The following is a 15,160-nucleotide window of genomic DNA, read 5'->3' as shown; positions in this document are numbered from 1 at the left end:
CTCTAATTGTTCAAAGACTTGCTGGCAGTTACCATGACAATCAGAAGGAAGTTATAGAGGTAAGTGAGAGAATCTGATTGCTCAGAGCTGCCACAGACTCTACAGACTGAATAGTCTCCCCCTCATGCCGTAAGGACGTATGAAAGGTAATTCCAGAACAGATGAAGTACTCATGTTTAAACCCAGGGCTGATTTGCATCTGGTGGACAGGGTAGACCAGTAGAAAAAACACTATTATGTATCATTTGAATACATAGAATTTTTCTCAGTAATTGTCCCCCAACCTGAGATTTAAACCCCTGAAGAACTGTGGCAAGAATTCATGTAAGGGATAAAAGAAGATAAAAATATTTGTTGCAAATCTTAGTAGTCAACAAATACACATATAACATGTTAAAGTCACGGACTTACATTTGGTTGACAGAGAATTACGTTTGCACTTGGCAACAATTAATATTTTATTTTTCCATTGCACTCTGTCAGCCAGCCCACCTCAAATAACAATAGCAATGAGTCTGCCTGTACTCTAATGTTAGGCATTCCATTCACTACCATAGTTGAAAATACAAAAATGTAGCCCACTTCATTAACTCCTAAGCTTTGTTCTTTCTCTTTATAAATTTTGAAGAAAGTCAAAAAAGTGTGCTTCTTACAAGAGTGCTATGTATATAAAAAGCCTCTCACAAACCTGTTTTTCTTTGGAGTCAGATGGTTTCTTCTCAGGAGTCTGTAGCCTATTTTGTTCACTTCTTACACTTGCCTCACTTCTTGCTGGAATTTTTGCGAAGAAGTTGTAATTTTTTTACATAAGAAAATCTTGAAAAGTTTACAATAAATTACATTTCAATTACATTATCAGCTACATTTACAGCAGATTCTTCCAGCCAGTTGTTATTTTCATTATGTATCACATTAATAATGTTAGTAGCTTCACTTTCTTCTTTTAGAAAGTCCAACAGAACTTTTTGATTTTCTATTTATCTCTGAAGTTAATCCCTTTTTTTTAGCTCACTGTCCTACAGCTCCTTTGTGGATACCTCAGTCCATCTTTACTTTGGTAGTGACACTAAAATTACACTTAACAGTGACCAAATCTTTCTTGACCATACTGCATGGCAGAGCATGCCTCCACTTCTCCTTCTATATATCATTTGAGATTCTCTATCAATCACCCTCAGTTCCTTTACTGTATTCAAAATAAGAAAGCTACATTGTACGAATATAAGAAACAGAAAGTTGGCCACATGGACCCATTCACTAAGATCATGGGTAACTTGATAGCTTTTTGCATCTTTGCTTCACTGCCCATTCCTATCTCACAATTCTCCTTAACCCCAAAGGTCTATTTTAGCCTCCAATGTACTTGAAGACATTTATAACCCACAGAGAAGAAATTACTCTTCATATGTTTCTTAAATTGGCAACCCATCTTACTGTAATTCTGTCCCCACCTGCCCTGATTCTCAATATCCCTGCCTGGAGAAATATCATCAAAGAATCATGTTTCTCAACCCTCTAGTCACTTTTCAAATCACTGTCCAGTTTACTAAATACCAGATAGTATCCCCTTCCGGCTTTTCTCGTGTCTCGGGGATGAAGGATTTCTCCCAGCTATCTTTATTCTGGTTCCTCTCTTATCTCTTCTCTTCTCAACTGCCCATCACCTCTTTCTGGTGCTCTTCCTTCTTCTCTTTCTCCCAAGGTCTACTCTTCTCTCCATTTAGATTCCTTCATCATCAGCCCTTTACCAACTCCCATCTTCTCACTTCATCCCCTCACCCCACCCATCCACCCAACTTGCCCCTCCTCTGGCTTCACTTAACACCTGCCAGCTGGTACTCTTTCCCCTCCCCCACCTTCCTATTTTGACTTCTTCCCCCTTCCTTTCCAGTCCTGATGTAGGGCCTCAACCTGAAATGTTGACTGTTTATTCCCCTCCATCAATGCTGCCTGACCTGCTGAGTTCCTGCAGCATTTTGTGTGCTGCCGAATATAGTTGGCTATTGCTCTAACTTCTTCAGCAGTTCTCCCTTGAATTCTAACAAACCTTTCCTTTTATTCATACTTCCTTACAGCAAAGGCTATAGCGAGTTTCAGGACAGTTCCTGATATCATCTGAATCTATCTCATCACTGGTCAAGCTTATTGTTTGACTGTATGTGACGAAGTAGTGTATAAATTATAACCTTGAAGGAAACAAAAGTGAATCTATCTACAAAATTCAATATCCTTTCATGTGACCCTCCAGTATGAGATTTGACAATGGAAAACCCAGGTCCTACTGACCTTTACCAAATCCATTACAGCTGCTGTATCCCGTTCCCTCACTCTCATTGCAAACTTAATATTTCAGTCTAACTTTCCCAGTGTCCTCTTATTTCTCCAGACATCCTCCTGCACCTCAGCTCCACAGATTCCACAGACTTGTACTTCGACTGCACCCAAATTTCATTGATGGCAAAGGGTTCAATCCTCAAAGTCATATTTTCTACTGCCCTCTCAACTCCACCACCCCAAAAACTTTTCTTCCAACTTCCCTCCTGGTGAGTTCTCCAAATCTATCTTTATGATTTTGCCTTAGGTCAGCTCTTCAATTGCACTTGGAATGTTTCCTCGATTGCTGATATCAGCCAGTCAATCAGCATGAGGAGAACTCTAACTTCTCAGCTGGTTTCACAGATGACTACATTTGTAGAAATGGATTTGAGGATTATTCAGAGTCAAGAGTGATAATTGGCAACGTATCCACCAATGAGTAGGATGTGGGGCTTGGTAAATGACTCACCACAATGTGTCTACTGCTTTGCAAAAAATGTCAATTGAGTCTATTCAGAGGATGAAAGAAACAGAATTCACAACTTTTGAGCAAATACAAGATACTTTCCCCAGAAGTGAAAAACTGAAGGAGACCTGAATATTAAGTGTAAAGATTAATTCCTGTAAGCTACATTTGTATAATGTACATAATTCCCAAACCATCTCCATTCCTTCTGACTCTAGTAGTGTTCATATACAGTTTTGATTAATATAGCTGGACTGAATATTTTTTTTAAATGGAAATAAGCAGCAAGATAAGATTGATGGGATTGTTCTCAGAGCTGTAATAGACCCAATGAGGTAAACACCCTTTTCTTATATCATAAGAAAATAAAAAGTACAATGATCTGAAGTATGCAAGGTGGATACAGCTAGTTCTGAATTTCTACACTGGAAGACATTTATTTTTCGGAAGAGCTTAATTCTATAAGAACATCGCTCAACAGCATCTCCAACACTTTGTTCTATTGTATATCCTTTAATAAAAGCAGAGCTCGAAGGACTTTGGTATCTTTTCTTTTTAAAGGCTATTGTACATTTTTAAAGGCTCTGGCACTAGATCATTCGTAAAGCTCACCTATTCTGCTTTGTTCATGCTCCTTCTCAGGATGTTGTTGTCCTATGCCCATTGGTGAATGATGGCCAAGTCCATAAGGGATGGGAGACCCACGTCCATGTGCCTGCAGCAGGTTCATGTTGTACGCCATAGCTGCCTGATGGCTCATAATGCGAGGATCAACTGCAAAACGGCTTTGGTAACTAGGCCAAGGAACCTGCAAGGATAGACAGTCTTAACTAACCAGGTCACATGCTGATTTACTGCGAAAGTCAGGAAAAAGTGAAAACACAAACATAGAAGGAAACTACCAATGCATTTAACAATCGACTAGGATGAGAGTCTTTACATAATTATAAACAAGAGAAAATCTGCAGATGCTGGAAATCTGAGCAACACACACAAAATGCTGGAGGTACTCAGCGGGCCAGGCAGCATCTAGGAAAAGAGTACAGTCAATGTTTTGGGCCAAAACCCTTCTGCTGATTTCCTCCAGCATTCTGTGAGTGCTTCACTTAATTATTTCTGTTTCAAGTGATTATCACTGTGACAGTCACTCAGAACCTGAAAGAGAGAAAACATCTTCAAGTGCACACCTTCTGGGGTTGCGAGGATGAGAGGAATGAGCAGAAAGAGAAGGAATTGATAGGACACATATTGTCTGACAAATTGATAGAGTCCCAGGGGATCGGCAGCAAGTGAGGTAACAGAAATTCTGAACTAGACAATAGTAAGTGTTTTGTTTGTCATAACCGCACCCTAGTCAATAATAACACCATTACTGAAGCAGCACATTCTCCCACAAAACCATAAGACACAGGAGTAGAAATAGGTTTTTCTGGCCCATTGAGCCTGCTTCACCATTTAGTCTGACTGATTTATTATCCCTCTTAACCCCGTTCTCCTGCTTTCTCCCCAAAAACCTTTGACACCCTTACTAATCAAGAACCCATCAACACCCACTTTAGATACACTCCTGTGTTTTAATGAAAACTGCATGCAAGGGAAAGCTATAAAGGAGCAAATATTTTTGTATTGTGTTCCAAGACCCAAGAGGGTAAAAGAAACCAGGTGGACAACTCAAGGGAAGAAATCTATCCAATTAACAACTGATTGATGTACAGAGTGAAAGGATGGTAAACTGGCTCTACAATCCTGTGGTGAGTGGCTCACCAGAAATGCAGCTTATCGATTTATACTATTTTGGTATTAACCAATTAATAATCCATATAAATTAATTACAAGGTGTGTCAGACAATCCTATGTCTAGACGCTTGAGGGAAGAGGATATGATAGTCATTTGAGAAACAAATTACAAGGTCTTATGGAGAACAACAAGGAAATGGGACTAACACTATCAATAAAGCCAACATAATCCTAATAGGCTGAATGAAACCACTTTATGATCCTATAACACTGTAGCCAAAGCTTATAAGGTTTAAGTATATAGAATAAATGTTTAAATATGTTTGAAAATCTGGACAGACACAAATTACTTAGCCATAAGGTAGTCTTACAAGCCTTTGACAGAAGTAAACAATGCTCTGGGTGTCATTTCTAGAAAAATAGGTCAAAAAAGGTGAGGGGTTCTGTGAAACACACACATATTGTAAAATGATGGGATTGGAAATAACAGCTTCTTATCAGGCTGGAATCCTTCACTTTCCACACAAAAAGGGACCTTTTAGAAGATAATGATTGGGCAAACGATGATAAATAGAGTCATACAGTCACACAGCATGGAAACGATCCCTTCGGCCCAACTAGAGCATGCTAACCAAGATCTCCATCCAAGCTATCTCCATTTGGTCCATATCCTCCTAAACCAGGGGTTCCCAACCTGCGGCCCACTGAGCCTTACTTAATGGTACTAGTCAATGGCAAATATAAAAAAAGGTTGGGGACCCCTGCTTGCAAGAGTTCCTGTCCATGAAACTATCCAAATAACTTCTAAGTGTTATTGATGTACCTGCCTCAACCACTTCCTCTGGCAGCTTGTTCAAAATACTGACCAGCCACTGGGCAGAACCATTGCCCCTCAGATTCCTATTAAAGTTTTCCTCCCTTACAATGAACCCCTGCCCTCTAGTTCTTGATTCTCCAACCCTAAATAAAAGACTGTGTACTCATTCTATCTATGTTCTTTGTAAGTACCAAAATTTTATTATAGGGCAGCGACAGAGGATGTAAGCATTTCTGATATATGGTTTGATGTGAACGCTGAAGCTCATATTCTGATTAAAAATTATAAAAGATTTTTAGAACTATAGATTTATTGATATACAAATCTAGGTCTGCAGTTCTTTAAAATCCTGATTAGACCACACTTGGAATATTGCGTTTAATGCGTTCACCTAATTATAGGAAGGATGTGGAAGCTCTAGAGATTTACCAGGATGTTGCTTGGATTAGAGAGCACCTCTTAGTGGGCTAGGTTGGGCAAACAAGGGATTTTCTCCTTGGAGGAAAGCATGATGAGCGGTGACTTGATGGAGGTGTACAAGATGATAAGAAGTGTAGATTGAGTAGATATCCAGAGATTTTTCTTCCCAGAACAGAAATAGCAAATACGAGGAGGCAAATTTTTAAGCTGATTGGAGAAAAATATAGTAGGGGTGTCAGAGTGGGTGTGTCTTTTTTTACACAGTGAGTATGTGGATTGCCCTGACAGAGGTGATAGCAGAGGAAGATACATTAGAGGTATTTTCAAAACTCTTAGACAGGCACATGGATGATGGAAAAATGGAGGGCTATGCAGCAGGGAAGTTAGATTACCCTTAGAGTAAGTTAAATGGTTGGGACAATATTGTGGACTGTTCTTTTATAGTGTTCTTTGCTCTATTTAAGAAAGGTAAAGAGGTTTAGGTCGCTTTTCTAACTGAAAATTTAACAGTTGTAGAAATAAATGATCTTAGCACACTAGCTACAGCTGAATTTTTTAGCATTTAATTAGTTCAAACCAATGGTTTGAAATTAATCTCCACACTTGTTAAAGACTCCAGGACAAGGAGCCTTTTGTAATGAAAGATTCTGGGCACAAATTAGTGAAGCATCTGGACTCTGATTATTCTAAACTGGATCAATGCCACTGGAACAGAAAAAAATACATGAGGAGAACAGCAGGGATGCCAGCAGGTCAAGAGTGAGTGAGTGCGTGCGCGTGTATACGTGTACGCACAATAAAACCACCCCATAATCTGCTTTATTTAAATGAAAACTAGTGAAACACTAAGACTATCTGGATTCTGGAACATTTATATTGTAAAGAATTTTAATTCCATGACAGTCAAAAGCTGAATGGTTCAAGCATCCAGTGTAGTGGAAAGATGGCTGAAAGATGCTTTTGATACCATTAATGATCATGTCTTGATGAAATATGTTTGTGAGGAATCAAGGAGTACTTGAGTTAGGTTCTATCAGTGACTCAAATGTAGTATTGGGCCTTGAGAAAGACAGAAATACATCAGTGACTCCAGACGTCATTGCATCACAGTTGGCATGGCTGAGATAGGCTGTAAGGCCCCCGTTCTATTCTAAACATTGCTGATTCTGGACTCGAGCAAATCACCATCCATGCAAGGCACACATTCCTGCTACACACTTCTGACCAGCTTCAGAACAATCACCCCAGGGAAGAAAAAGGCTTGACACCTTCATTCCCCTGTTTCTTTATAAGATGGTAATTGCAATTTCATTGAATAAGCTCAAAAAAAGACTCAACATGAAGGCAAGGCAGCAGAAGCAGAGGGTGAAAATAAGGGCGGCAAGGTAGCATCGTGGTTAGCAGAACGCTTTACAGTAGAGGTAACCCAGGTTCAATTCCCACCACAGCCTATACATTTGTACATTTTCCCCATGACCGCGTGGGCTTCCTCCAGGTGCGCTGGTTTCCTCCCATGGTCCAAAGACATAACGGTTGGAAGGTGAACTGGTTGTTCAAAATTGTCCCATGATTATGCTCAAATTCAACTGGGGGATTGCTGGGCAGTATGGCTTGAAGGGCTGCAAGAGATTATTCCACACCGTATCTCAATAAATATAAAAAAGTTATAAATGTGTGCCACAAAGGATGCTAGACATGCAGAATCATTCAACCAGTGAGTATCAGGGACAGTGCATTTTGGGGAATGCAGGGAGAAGTAGAACAACATACCAATGACCTTTGATGCCCTAAAACTCTTCTTTATCTTTTCTTATGTTTCTCATCTGCATGACCTGATATCTGTTCTTGCGGGGAACCTTCTTCAGTAAAGCCTGGATTGGCAACTGCCTGAACAGACAACTGTCTTGTGGTACTGCTGTCCAACACTGCTTCTATCCAGAGGCAAGCTCTTTCACCAATTCAATTGTGTTATCAGAGCACCATTCTGCACAGGTTAACTGCAAGCATATTTAGCCTTTTTTTTTGATGGCACTTATTTATTGAAATACAGTGGGAATAGGCACTTGAAGCTGCACCGCCCAGCAACCCATGATTTAAATGCAGCCTAATCACAGGACAACTTACAATGACCAATTAATCTACCAACTGGTATGTCTTTGGACTGTAGGAGGAAAGTGGAGCAATCGGAGAAAACCCAAGCATTCCCCGAGGAAGATGTAAAACTCCTTACAGGTGACGTTGGAATTCAATTCCAAACTTCAATGCCTCTGAGCTGTAATAGTGTCGCACTAACTGCTACACTACTGTGGCACCCATAATATTAATCAGAAATAGCAATATCAAATTATGCCACTTTTATGAACCGAGCTGTGGAGAAATCTACATTTTCTATGATTACACCACATAACCAAGATCTAATCCACTAGGATGGCCTGGGTGATAGTATGATAGTACTGGTTTGCTGTCTGTGAAGTTGTGAACTCGAACTAAGTTCTTAATCCCCATCTAATATAGATAGTACGCTCACTAAAGTGAGATTATATTGTAGCCACCTACTCTTCAAAGGCTAGATAACTTCCTTGTTTATCCTCTATGGCGTGTTTAGCTACCAATACCCACATTTAAGCAGTGAGTCACCCCCCCACCAAACACAATTCATTTATTTTTAGTGATATACATTTAAATTTAGATAAAATTCGTAAAACACATTCAAAGTGCCCAGAGGATTTCTATTTTATGATAGGCTTCCTTTCTAAATTCTGGAAACGCAAAGGATTTCCAAAACACAGGTACAATTCCTATAAACTAAAAAGACATACCATCAAGTTGCAGGTGAGCAATTTGCCTGTCGCAGAAATTGAAGGGAAAGGAATGGATTCTAGTCACCTTGTCTGTCATTCCTCTTGCCATCCTTTGATCATTCCTAACAAGGCTGACTGCTCCCTTTTTCTAGACACCCAAAAATAATGGCTGTGATCACTGAATCTCTGAGTACTTTTACCTCCTACCTATTGATAGATCAGCTATTTGATGTGCTAAGTGATAATATCAGTCTGGTTTGCAAACTTCCTTAGCCTGTGTTGTCTGCTTTGATGCAGGCCCAATTAACAAAACTGTGTTGTCTTACACTGCCAGCCCCGTGCTGTGGGTTCTACAAACAGTGCTGTTTGTTTGCAATGCTGTCATTGTTGAACGAAGGAATAGTGGTTCGGTGTTTAACTTACTCAAAAGCAATTACTTGATCCTCTGGAAGAGTCAACTGCTGTGTTAGAAAGCTGAACTTGGCTAAAGGGCCTCCCAGGCCCTGGACAGTAAATATCCACTACAGATGGAAGAGTACATGATACTTCCCATTGAGCATTTAAGTAGCTTGTCTTTGGAACTTATTTTTCATTTAAACGTGGTAAAATGAAAGTGACAATTATCACAATTTTCTCATATCTCATATTAATGAGATATGAGAAAAGATATATAAAATTTAAAAAGTACATTTTCCTACTAAATGTCACCTTTAATATTTTGTACAGTGAAACAAGAAGCAGGTACTCCTGTCATAGGTCATAATCAAAACAAGAAAGCATGTGCGAGTGAGAAACACATACACACGTGTACTATTTGCTGCACACTTCTCTATTTTTCCCTTTCATCTTCCAATGTGGTTCACTTTAAATAGTATACCGAATCATCTGTCATTAACTTGCTGAAAACAGATCACCTGAGTCTTTATGGCTGAGTATTTCTCTGAATATTATTTGTGAAGTCATTTAAACAAAAGAATGCCTCATAAATATTGAGACATTAAGACACAGGAGCAGAATTAGGCCATTTGGCCCATCATGGCTGATTTATTACCCTCCTAATCCCATTCTCTTGCCTTTTCCCTGTAGCCACTGATACCGTTACAAATCAAGAACCTATCAATATGCACTTTAAATATACCTAATCACTTGGCCTCTACAGCCATCTGTGGCAATGAATTGCAGAAATTCACCACCCTCTGGTTAAAGAAATTCCTCCTCATCTCTGTTCTAAAGGGGTGTCCTGGGATTCTGAGGCTGTACCCTCTGGCATTTTGAGAATGTAATGAGTATTTCAGCAGTTGTTAATAATCTGCTGTGTAATAATCTTTCTCCTTCTCTGCCATTTCTCTAAAGAAATCCTGCAATATGATTAAGGACTCCAATTACGGTTATAAACTCATCATTTAGAAACTGGTCCTAGCATGTTTGTTAATGTTCATTCAAGACTCAATTTTACATTATGCTTTTGGAGGTTACATGCTCGAGAATGGGAGGCAAGTTGTAAAAGCCATTAACACAAGAGATTTTGCAGATGCTGGAAATCTGAGCAACACACACAAAGTGCTAGAGGAACTCAACAGGTCAGGCAGCATATACAGAGGGAAGTAAACAGCCGATGTTTCTGGCTGAAACCTTTCAGCAAGACACATCACAAGCTCTGATGAAGGGTCCCTCCCGAAATGTCGACTGTCTGACCTGCTGAGCTCTTTCAGTATTTTGTGTGAGTTGCAAAATAAAACATATATGGTACCTTTTCTGCACCAGTCTTGGCAGATTAAATGCATTCCAAAAATCCTTCCACAATTTCTAACTCTGCATTGCTACCCCTATCTTCAGAGGCAAAAATGTCTGGCTGTATAACATTAAACGTTTTGCCATTTTTTGTGTGGTAAACAATATCAGAGAAACACCACAAAACGTCATTACATGAATTCCAATGCTGAAGTTGAACCATCAGTAAATTGGATCCTGACTTCTGAATCATATTGAGGATTTGCATATTTTGCGGCAAAAGGGTAGCACTGTCAGGCATTGCTGTACTAAACAGGCAATTCGAAAAGGTTATTTATCATCATTTTCATTTCACAAAATAATTAATGTGGAGCCACTAGTGAGTGAGCGAGTATGCGTGTGTGTGTGTGTGTGTGTAGAAAAAGGGTAAATAGTTGAAGAGGCCAAGTATCTTGGGAGTTTAACCTTTCACAGCAAAATATGTCCAACAGTTTCTTATATTCTATCCCTTTATAAAATATTAAACATTTTTGCCTGTTGTGCTGTTTCTGTTTGTGGCACACAAACTAAACTATCATTCATAGCTTGAACATCACTAATAGTCTGTCCTCTTTCAACCATTTTGATGTCACGGTCAAGAAAACTCACTCAATGCCTCTACTTGTTCAGAGGCTAAAGAAATTCAGCATGTCCTGTCAATCCTTACCTATTTTTATTAATGTACCACAGAAAGCATCCTATTTGGATGCATCACAGCTTGGTATGGCAAATGCTGTGCCTATGACTACAAAAAACTACACAGAATCATGGACAAAGCTCAGCATATCACAGCAATCAGTAATCCCTCTCTGCCCCCACCCCACCCCAAGGTCTTTTCTTGCTGCCTCAATAAACTAGCCAGGATAATCAAAGGTAGTTGAAGGGTAATAACTGTTCCTAAACCTGGTGGTATGGATCTTGAGACTTCTGTACCTTCTTCCTAATGGCAGCATCCTGGGTGGTAGTGGTCCATGATGATCGACGCTGCTTTCCTGTGACAGTGCTATGTAGATGTAATTTATATTTATTATTTTATTTATTTGGATACAGTGTGGAGAAGGCCCTTCCAGCCACACCAGTCAGCAATCCCCCAATTTAATCCTAGCTTAATTATGGGACAATTCTGACTTCTGAGTACTACTGGAGGTGATAGTATGATATTTATCACAACAGGTAAATCTTGGTAACTTTGCTCACTTGAGCTTGTGCAAAAGGGAACGTAGCTCTACATTAAGCTACAGGATCAACGAGAACCCAAATTCAGATTCTGGAACTGAATGAGTTAATCCAGAGCAGCTGTAAAAACCAATTTACTCATTATAGATCAGGGGAATCCCGAATGGAGTCAGTAATCCTTGTTAGGGATGGCTTCTAACTCTGTGATTCTAGAAGTGGATTAGATGTGTTTGTGATATGAGCCTTCTGGTCAAGATGGCACCACATTGCAATATCTGTTGAGGTTGTGGATCAGACAGTTGTTTATTCTGTTAGTTTTGTAGGGACGGTTTCAGGGAGTTAGGGTTTATGGACAGGGATGAAGAAGCCTTATTGCTCTGGGCATTCAATTGCAGGAGTCAATGGTCAGAGTGCTCCGCTGTCAAAGGCCAGTTCATTGGTGGTGAGGACGAAGAACAGAGATCCCCTTGATCAAGGACCACGGTCAGCAGACCCTGTGTTGAGGCTCGGTAAGGGTGGGAAATAGGGTAGAATTGCTTTTGTTGTCTTGCTGAACATTGTGAACATGCTGCCTTTGTGCCAGAATGTGTGGCAACACTTGCGGGCTACCCCTAAGCACATCCTTGGGTTGTGTTGGTTGTTAATGAAAACAATGCATTTCACCGTATGCTGTATTGTACATATGCATCTGAATCCGATGATGACTGAAAGACTGACCGATGATTTATGCCCAAACTAAAAGATTTCAATCCTGAGAGAAGAAATTAGAGAAGAACTAAATTACGACTCTCTGACAAATTCCAATATTGAAATAGCTTCAACATTTTCTGCAGTAATTCCTCTGAGCACTACTTTAATAAGTATTTCAGCATGAATATTCTAGAAGTACGTTATGTCACTTCGTTTTTCAATTTTTCAGATAAGAGCTGCCACATTGCATCAGAGTAAAACCCGCCCGCTGCTGAAAGTACTGGGCTCTGCAAAACCATAAAGGCAATTTTGCTAATTTTAGAAAGATTTTCTGCTTGACTTCCAATTGAGGCAGCAGAGCGTGGTCTTGTGCAAATGTTACCGACAAACCTCAAGTACTTTGGCTAGCTCTGTTCCAGATGATTTCAGAGGAAGCTTGTTTGCAACATACACTCAGTGGCTCCTGTACCTGACAAAGTGGCCACTGAGTGTACGTTCGTGGTCTTCTGCTGCTGTAGCCCCTCCACTTCAATGTCCGACATATTGTACATTCAGAGATGCTCTTCTGTATACCAGTGTTTTAACGCATGGTTACCTGAGTTACTGTCGCCTTCCTGTCAGCTTCAGCCAGTCTGACCACTCACATTAACAAGACATTTTTGCCCACAGAATTCTGGCTCACTGGATTTTTTTTATTTTTCACACCACTCTCTCTAAACCCTACAGACTGTTAATATGTGAAAATCCTAGGAGATTAACAGTTTCTGAGATATTCAAACCACTCTATTTGGCACCAACAATTACTCCACAATCAAAGTTACTTAGATCACATTTCTTCCCATTCTGATGTTTGGTTTGGACAACAACTGAACCTCTTGACCATGTCTGCACGCTTTTATGCATTGGGTTGCTGAGTCATGAGTGGCTGATTAGATACTTGCATTAACAAGGTGTACCAGTGTATCTAATAAAGTGCATAAGTTGCAGTTTCTTTAATTGAAGGTCAACAACGCATCCCTTATAAATGCTATTTGTTGGTAATTAAAGTTGCTCTTGTGAAAACTGTGAATCATGATGGAGGTGTTTAACCTTGAACTCAAGACAATGCAAATGAAGACTTGGAGAATCGTCTGTCAAGAGTCTGAACTAAATGGAAAGATCAGTAAACATGGATGCTATCTATCAAGAGTGCTGCAATAAATTGGTCATCTGACTTCAAGTAACAGTAATGAGTATAGAAAATTCAGGAGCAGCAGGAGAATAAGGTGCATCATCAGCCCCAAGCAATGACTACTTCTGGTAAAGCAAACTTATTTATTCCTGTAGTGTGTTCCAAGTGTGAGTGGATATAAGGAGCAACAATTCACTATATAGTTATTCCTCATCATAGATAAACTGCAGTTGATGTACTTCGGCAAACATACAACTTAGCTGGAAAGATAAGCTAATGAAATTTCAAGTCAATTTTTTTCAGTGCCTTTGGTCATAAGCATTAATCAGCTTGAACAGAGAGCAAACAGATGTCTCACTGTCAGTGGAAATCTCTGCAATAAATGCTTTAAATGTACAGACCAAGAAAGCAGCACAATAAATTTATAATATTTGACCCCGTGATTAAAATACTGTCAACATATTTGCTAAATTAGCAGAGGAAAACATAACTAGAGATTCATGCTGGTAAACTGCAGATGGATTTGACCACAATGTTCTTGTTGATCATCATTTTCACAGTGGGATAAAAATCTTATCACTGGTAAGTCCAAATCCCCCGGCGCCTGAAATCGCATTGTCCTCCATTGTTTCTTCTGCCAGCACCATTCTCCTCGTCTCTCATCAGGTATCCTTGCTCTCTGTCCCACTTACGTCAGGTTTCTCATCCAGATAGCTTCACCTTGTTTCTCCACTAGCTTCTACACTTGTCCAAGAACAGTTACTACCTTGCAAACATCAGGCAATTGAACAAAAGGGGATAACTACACTCAACTTGCCCATCTATTGAGATGTTCCCACAGCCAATGATTTCACTTTAAAGACTTTATCTTCTTATCTCATGTTCTTGTTATTTATTGGTATTTATTTATTTATATTTGCATTTGCATAGTTTGTTCTTGCACTCTGGATGATCTTTCTTTGATCCGTTTGTTAGTATTCTATAGATTTGCTGAATATGCCCACAGGAAAATGAATCTCAGGGTCGTATATTGTGAGATGTATGCATCTTGATAATAAAATTTACTTAGAACTTGAAACAGTTCTCATCCTCAGTGATTTGCGCCTCAAACTCAACTTGCTTAACCTTATTACCGCTTGGTTAAAACTCCGTCGAAATAAGATCGCCTACCATTCTACCTTGCCATTCCACAGGATTTTGCAAATAAATGCTTCTTATTTCTTCACATCCCTCACCAGCCATGTCAGCATTTTCCTTGAAATCTAACTTCTTTCAGATTCTAGAAAAATACATCCTCAAGTGGCTTGTAATGGTACTTTCAAATTCAGTTCAACCTTGTGGTATTCTAAAGCTGTTAAACATTGAACAGCACAGCACAGGAACAGCTCCCTCATCCCACCATGTTGTGCTGAACTAATTCAGTTAATGAAGCATAATTAATCTAATCCCTTCTGCCTGAACATTGTCCATATCCCTCCATATTCATGTGCCTTCACATGCAATCACTCCCTCATCTTTATGTCCTTGGTCTGCAATTAAAAAAAAACCCTTGCACTCAATTCTGGCTGAGCACATCATTTTCACCTCTTCATTTCCAGGAGATGCTGCCCAAATTGTTTAACCCTCCAACACCATAGCTGGGCTTTCCTTTTTGGCAGAGAAACTTGGATAATCTTGGAATCAAAGAGCAACATTTGGTTTTTCTCCATACTGCTTCCTGCTGCTTACAACAATTGCATCGACAAAAATACAAGGAGTCTATGGACAGCCAACTGAAGTAAACATCATCTATTTAA

At 39.6% G+C, this 15,160-nt stretch overlaps 1 protein-coding gene across 7 annotated transcripts in view; it reads right to left on the bottom strand.

Annotated features, from left to right (window-relative positions):
- helz (helicase with zinc finger) overlaps positions 1–15,160 on the bottom strand; it is a 343,256-nt gene that overhangs the window by 64,139 nt on the left and 263,957 nt on the right. For all 7 annotated transcript variants that reach the window (XM_072242661.1, XM_072242664.1, XM_072242665.1 and 4 more), the window contains 2 exons: positions 3,395–3,590; positions 689–771 (listed from right to left, as the gene is read on the bottom strand). In XM_072242661.1, coding sequence (XP_072098762.1) covers positions 689–771; positions 3,395–3,590 — 279 coding nt within the window. The remainder of the gene's footprint in view (positions 1–688; positions 772–3,394; positions 3,591–15,160) is intronic.

Source organism: Mobula birostris, chromosome 24 (assembly GCF_030028105.1).
Source record: "Mobula birostris isolate sMobBir1 chromosome 24, sMobBir1.hap1, whole genome shotgun sequence".
NCBI lineage: Eukaryota > Metazoa > Chordata > Chondrichthyes > Myliobatiformes > Myliobatidae > Mobula > Mobula birostris.
The sequence above is the reverse complement of the archived record's forward strand: the minus strand, read 5'-3'. Positions and strand labels throughout refer to the sequence as shown.